The sequence below is a fragment of the Manduca sexta genome, chromosome 1 (assembly GCF_014839805.1).
Source record: "Manduca sexta isolate Smith_Timp_Sample1 chromosome 1, JHU_Msex_v1.0, whole genome shotgun sequence".
NCBI classification, from domain to species: Eukaryota; Metazoa; Arthropoda; class Insecta; order Lepidoptera; family Sphingidae; genus Manduca; species Manduca sexta.
The window spans coordinates 2,221,879-2,229,507 of record NC_051115.1 but is presented as its reverse complement, the minus strand read 5'-3'; the positions used below and the strand labels follow the sequence as shown (position 1 = coordinate 2,229,507).

The 7,629-nt window shown below is 37.6% G+C and overlaps 1 protein-coding gene across 1 annotated transcript; it reads left to right on the top strand.

Moving 5' to 3' along the window:
* Nucleotides 1-1,422: 1,422 nt before the first annotated feature.
* Nucleotides 1,423-7,027, top strand: LOC119188582 (zinc finger protein 723-like). The gene is made up of 4 exons (XM_037436290.1): nt 1,423-1,755; nt 2,139-2,289; nt 3,861-4,083; nt 5,094-7,027. Exons 1-4 carry the CDS (start codon nt 1,458-1,460, stop codon nt 5,469-5,471), a joined length of 1,050 nt encoding a protein of 349 aa, XP_037292187.1. The 5' UTR covers nt 1,423-1,457; the 3' UTR covers nt 5,472-7,027.
* The last annotated feature ends 602 nt before the right edge of the window (nt 7,028-7,629 follow it).

The following is a 7,629-nucleotide window of genomic DNA, read 5'->3' as shown; positions in this document are numbered from 1 at the left end:
CATTTTCGTAGGTTAAGAGTACCCTTGACCAGCCCTTTCTGGAGATTTTATGAATGGACATACTCTTTGGGTGTCCCCTTTCAACTGGTGCATCCAAATTTGCTTGATAAATAACTGTGGTGACTGCCTTGCAGTGGCGAAGCGTCCATACAAGCCGATTCCTACCGGGTTACCTTTTGTAAATTAACCTAAAATAATAAATGAAAAACAACTATATAATAATAGTATATTCAAACAAGTCATCCTATACTTATTTCATTAAATCAATACTTCAACGATTACGGTACATAGTTCATATTATTATCAGTTTCTTTAAATCGTAACTCGCGCGCAGTGCTCGCGCCTTATAGTGTTCGAAGTGAACCCGGCCGCGCATAGCTTCCTTCGCGATATTGTTGTCTCTTTCACACGCAGCGCGGTGTCTTTGTCTAATCTTTTGGAAGTGACGTAAAAATACATGTGTGCGTGCGTGTCTGTTTACTTCAGGGTAACCCGAGAATTTGCGGCTTCATGTTGAGTTATTGGCGCGATTTTTTTTAATAATTTAGAATGTATAATATTAGTGTTTGTGTATAGTGTGGGTTATTAATTTTTGTTGGGCTCTTTTAAATAAGTACCTATGTTCAAAATATGTGATTATTTGTTAAATTTAGAGTTTAGAAATAATGTTTATGTTAGAAGGAATTATGTATTAAATAAGTCAATAAAATATTATGTATTATAATATTTTATTGATTTTAATTTATTGTGAACAGCGTATTACATGTTAACTGTAGAAAAAAATATTTCCTCGGCTTACCTTATGAAATTTTTCACCCTTCGCCACTGCTGCTTTGTTGATGTAGTTGTATTTTGTACAACTGTAGTGCTGAGGTCTCGCATTTGATATCTGGGTCGGACAAAGTGATATTGAGTTTTTCTATTAGTATCAGCTCGGAGTGTGGAATTTGTGCCCCATATGCTGATAGGCTTGTCCCCTATCACATCATGGGACGTAACACATACAAAAAGAAGTCTATTTCCACCCCTGGCTACCCATTAGGGTATTAAGCAAACATGTTAAATAGTGGAGTCTAGTTTAACCTCTGGCTACCCTTTAGGTTATTAAGGCGTGATGTGTGTAAACTTATATTTATTACCCAAATTCCAGGACCTGATGCCTCCGTTATCAATAAACACAAAAATAAAAACGGAACCAATGGATGAGGAATATGAAGCCATCTTCGTCACCATCAATGACGCAGAACAATTCATTAAAGAAGAGCCCGAAGAGATTACTATTGAACCGGACACAATGTACAGAAACGGTGACGATATCACCATAGAACCAGAGACAATGTACAAAGAGACACCAGAACAAAAAACTGAATTGAATTCGAAATATCCATGCGAGGTGCAACAAAACTTTCATTCGCCAAAAATATCTTCTACACTTTGTTGTACACGGAGTGCCTTACATGTCTTGTCCTGTTTGTCTAAAATCGTTTGATATTATGACAAACTTAATACCACACGTGGCTCAACATGTTAAGCAGACTTACGTGAAGTTGAAAGTTATTGAGAATGCAGCAGAATCGAGAAATAGAAAGAAGAATAGCAAGGGGAAATACCAGTGTCAGGTGTGCAGAAGTATGGTAGAGGGGGACAATATATATGGACATTGGGACACCCATTTTATAACTGGGTGGAAGAAACGGGATGATGAAGGTGTTCTGAATACCGCTCTGAGATCTGAAGGCTTAAAATTGGTTATAAGTAAGTAGTTTTTTTCCTTGAATGATGAAGCGAGTTTGCCGTTCGCCTGGTGGTAAGCGATACGACCATAAACTGTAGAAACATCATCAAACTTGAATTATATAGTATTGTTTGGTATTCCACTGCGCTCGCCGTCCTGAGACATGAGATGTTAAGTGTTATAATATCTAATAGTTACACTGGTTACAATACATCAAGGTTTTGGATGGTGTTTCTACTATTCATGATTACTTATCGCGTACCATGAGGCGAACGGCAAGCTCGTCTCGTCATTCAAAGCAATAAAAAAGTCTAACGTGGTTTTATAAATGATAAATGCTAGCGGAAGTCAATTTCAAGTCATTGCTAATCCATACTTCTATAAATGGCGTCTTGTTTTTCAGAAAATTTATTGCAAAGCGGAAAGGAAATGAAGAAAAAAGATTGCGTGATATGTTTGCGACATTTTGAGCGTAAAAACGATTGTAAAAGGCATCTGATCGAGCATCTATTGACGGACGCGTATTGCAACAGACCCGTATATGGTGGACTGAGGTGAGTGTATATACAGTCATTTTGACATTGCGTTACTAAATGAAACCACATACTCGTCTTCACCTTTGCTGACATTGTGCCAAAATTCATCCATTAATAACTAATATTTTCACCAAAAATCCTGGTTTTGCTTTTCTGATTTTTCAGTCATTATAATAATAATAATAATATCAGCCCTGTATTATATACTTGCCCACTGCTGAGCACGGGCCTCCTCTACTACTGAGAGGGATTAGGCCTTAGTCCACCACGCTGTAGTGCGGATTGGTAGACTTCACACACCTTCGAAATTCCTATAGAGAACTTCTCAGATATGCAGGTTTCCTCACGATGTTTTCCTTCACCGTTAAAGCGAACGATAAATTCACAAAGAATACACACATGATTTTAGAAAAGTCAGAGGTGTCTGCCCTTGGGATTCGAACCTGCGGACATTCGTCTCGGTAGTCCGTTCCACAACCAACTAGGCTATCGCCGCTTTAGTAATTACTTTAGTAAAAATATAGCATGCTCGTCAGTGTATTTCTGACAAGGGGAGTTTTGTTGATTATACATGTGGCGGTACAATTATTATACTCAACGCCATCTCGTCAACATAAAAGGAACTACGAGAAGACCTATGTGGTATTGACACAACTATATACAACTAACGTGTGTGTGCGCGTGTGTGTGCTTGTGTGCGCACTGTAGTATACACTTTATCAGATTTTAAAAAGAGCAACACCAGAGATTCTTGCCTGTTCTCTGATGAGTACAATTTAGTTTCCATACAATTTATGTTTACATAACTCAATTAAATATAAACAGATGTTTATATTGTTAATTGTTTTTTGTAGAGTCGTTTCTGTAATACAATTTCAATTAGGGCATAGGTTTAAGGAATACAATCTAGGCTTAATGTAATTTAGTGCTTAAGTATTCTTTATAATGATTGTGTTCTGTGTTATAACTTTTGTTAAATAAAAAAAAAATAACTGTTTTACGAACTGGTGGTAGAGTTGAAAATGATGGAATCTAAATAATGTATAACATTTTACAGGTTCAAATAAATCATTTCATTTCATTTCAATAATGCTCCATGTGACTACCTCGGTGGCTTAGGTGTACTGGATGCGCAGTACGACAGCACTGTGGGGTACTGGGTTCGAATCCCGGGTAACGCAAAGTGATATTTCGGTTTTCCTGCTCAGTATCAGCTTGGAGTCGGGAATTTGTGTCCCCTATCAAATCATAGAACGGAACACACATGGCAAAAAGTAGGTGCCCTGGTTACGCCTCTGCATACCCCTTTGAGGATAAATGCGTGTGTGTACGTACTTTTTAGGTCCCCCTTACAACTATACCATCCAAATTTCATATGATATGAAATCCAAATGCAAATGAAAACCTGTAGTAATAGCGAGATGCGGGCATTATCAGTTGTTTCAACTGCCTGCCTGATGTACATAATAATAATAATTAAAAAAAAAAAAAATTTGCTCCAAAAATAACTTTGGTGCCACATTGTCGTGTATTACTTACTGTACTGTAAATAAATCTTTGGCATAAATTACCATCTAATTAATTTTCAGATGTCAAATATGCTTCGAATCGTTCCAACGGCCTGACAGATACAAACTGCACATGAGGGACCACGGGTCTCTCCCTGTCTACAGATGTGATATATGTGACCGCGCGTTCAGTGACTCGAGCAACTTCACAAAACACAAGAAAGTACATAATCTTCAAGTGGTCGTCTGTGATGTGTGCAGCAAGAAGTTTCAGTCGAAATTGTCTTTGACCAAGCATTTGGAGGTGTGTATGTTTTGAAAAAAGCCTAGTGTGTGGAATGAACTGTTGAAGAATGTCCGCAGGTTCAAAACCCCAACAGATTTTTCTAAATTATGTGTGTATGTGTGAATGATTGAGTGATTTAACTGTGAAGGAAAACATCGTGAGGAAACCTGCATCTGAGAAGTTCTCTATAGGAATTTTGAGGGTGTGTGAAGTCTGTCCGCACTACAGCGTGCTGGACTAAGGACTATTCTCAATAGTAAAGGAGGCCCGTGCAGTGCGACGGTATATAATACAGGGCTGATATTATTATATATGTTTTACGGAGATAGCCTAGGTTAGGGATTGAGAACCAATGACACATTTGCCAGTAGATTTGGGTAGTTGACAACTTTGTTAAAATACGTTTATCAAAAATGATTTTTATCCAAAACCTATCGGAAAATGATTTTTTAAAATCCACTCAATAATAAATAAAGCCGCATTCACATTTGACTAACGACGTGTCGCATCAGTAAGGTCGGTTTCATACATTTAATGTGGTTGCGTGCGTTCTCTGATGCGCTGTGTTGTGCCAGCCTGCGTTAGAGCCACAAGTATGGAGGACGAGCTAATCAATACGTACAATACAAAACAATTTATGATTCTAAATGTAAACAATATAAGAATTAAGATATTAGAGCAGCTATTTGGCAGGATATAGGAGAAAAGATTATTTATTTTAATTATTCAAATCTTCATGATTTGCGAATGTGTAATCTCTCCGCCAGCCAAGACGGAACTGATTAAAAAATACGTCATAAAGCGTCATAATGCGTGTATAGATGTGAACAGTAGCCATCACGGCAGAGAGCTTCACAACACAACACGTTAGAAATAGTGGCTTAATTTATAAAGTTTTGAATTGGATTCAATTAGCAATAAACAATTACAGAAGTTTTGTTGTTATTTATTTAATATACATTTCTAGATTTTACATTTATGAGATTCGCCCTCAAAATTGCATATTCAATTACAAATATATTTTTCAGATGCACAAAACAACAGAGCCGATAACCTGTCCAGTGTGTTTCCGAGTGTCTCACACCGAATCGGCTTACAGAAAACACGTCAAACGCTTCCACGATCGCGTCGTCATCAAATTCAAATGTCATTACTGCGGCAAGAAATTCGACAGCATCAGAGAGAAATGGGACCACCTCTGGCTGGCGCATAAGGAGAGGAAGCACAAGGCCGACTGTCCCATTTGTAAGAAGCAGTTCAGGAAAGACCAAGACGTGAGAACGCATATGATGCTGGCTCACGCGATTGTCAAGAAGGGTAAGAAAAAACCGGCGAAAAAGGATGATATTGAACAGTTTTTGAAGGACAATCCGCCGTTGGAGGAGACCCTCATTGTGTACGAATGAGAGGGGATGATTTCAATTCGGAACACATGTTGATCATGAAGGGCTGATGCCCTTTAGAAGGTAAAAGGCGCGACTAGTAAATTGATGTTTGATTGGTCAACAGGCCACGGTCACTCGGCCAATCAGAGCAATGCGTCGGTCACGTGGTCGTCTCTCGGCCAATCACAGCAATGGGTTTGGTCACGTGTTAGTCTCTCGGCCAATCGCAGCAATGCGTTGGTCACGTGGTCGTCTCTCGACCAATAACAGGAATGCGTCGGTCACGTGCGTGTCTCTAGATCAATCAGAACACTGCGTCAGTCACGTGTTACTCTCCCGGATTTGTGAGATTTTTGCCCTATTTTAAGCATATGACGGTATATCCGGTAGTTACAAACGATTATTTATAACAATACTTATTTTAACATCATCTATAATGATTTTTTCATTGCGCGAGAATTTTATTTACTGTTATTGTTTTAAAATGCTGCGGAGATGATCTGACTCAAGTCGTCGAAGTCGATCAAATGCGCGACGAGCTGCCTCACGTGCAAACCGGTACTTTCGACAAGTGAGAGACAGATCATTTAAAATATCTCCGATGCTATTGGCTAGAGTAGCCGAAATTCGGCTACCAAGGAATCAATCATAAAGAGAGGTGCCTTCTTTCTTTAATTCAGAAGCAAGTTTGTGATATACAATATAAAAAGTTTTATATTGAATTACTTATATTTCGCTGGCTCACTTACAACATTATATTTATGTTATAAAAATTGTCATTTTAATCTAAATTGCCACTACTATATCTCTACAAGAATCCGTCGCAGCGACATCAAAATTTCAGTCAGAAATACACTCACGCGCATGCTATTCACAATAAACAAATAACTAAAAAATTTAAAAAAGTAAAACTGGATTTTTTTGTGGAAATATTCGTTATTAATGTATGATTTTTGGCATAATCTTAACAGAGGTAACGAGTATGTGGTTTCATTTAGTAACGCAATGTCAAAATGACCCTGTATAATCTTGTAGTGAGCCAGCGATGTGTCAAATGCCTTTGTAAAACGTTAAGTCGTGACTTTGATATAACTCTGATATAGGCCACATATAGAAATTATATCGACGGTTCAAAAGGCTAATTGACTTGAGCGACTTTTTTTTCGAAATATTTTAAGTGTGTTAAAAAAAACATAGAAAAAAAATATTTTAAATATGTATGAAACTTAATGTCGAAAAATTTCGCTAAGTTAATTAGCTCTTCAACTATCGATATATTTAAGTCAAATAAAATAAAAACACATTGTCCATACAAATTAGCTTAAGTATTTTATGTTCCAGGCTGTATGATAAATTGCCTTTGCCTAAGTAATAATCGATTTTGACAAAATAGAATCCCATATTTCCTATAAAATAGACTGAATTTAATAATTTTTCAAAAGTAGGATATGAAATGCATAATTAGAATCTATACTATTATATAAAGCTGAAGAGTTTGTTTGTTTGTTTGTTTGTTTGTTTGTTTGAACGCGCTAATCTCAGGAACTACCGATCCAAACTGAAAAATTCTTTTTGCGTTGGATAGCCCTTTGTTCGTGGAGTGCTATAGGCTATATATCATCACGCTATACCCAATAGGAGCGGAGCAGTAATGGCCAATCTCAGGAAATACCGATCCAAACTGAAAAATTCTTTTTGCGTTGGATAGCCCTTTGTTTGTGGAGTGCTATAGGATATATATCATCACGCTATACCGAATAGGAGCGGAGCAGTAATGGCTAATCTCAGGAACTACCGGTCCAAATTGAAAAAATCTTTTTGCGTTGGATAGCCCTTTGTTCGTGAAGTGCTATAGGCTATATATCATCACGCTATACCCAATAGGAGCGGAGCAGTAATGGCTAATCTCAGGAACTACCGGTCCAAATTGAAAAAATATTTTTGCATTGGATAGCCCTTTGTTTGTGGAGTGCTCTAAGTTATATATCATCACGCTATGACCAATAGGAGCGGAGCAGTAATGAAACATGTTGCAAAAACGGGGACAATTTATTAGTTTTGAGAGCGTCCGTTGCGTGCGCTGCGTAAACGGTTAAAGTTATGCAACAATGATGTATGACGGGATTGTTCCTCTTAAAAGTTCTAAAAATATATTATAAAACAAAGTCCCCGCTGCATC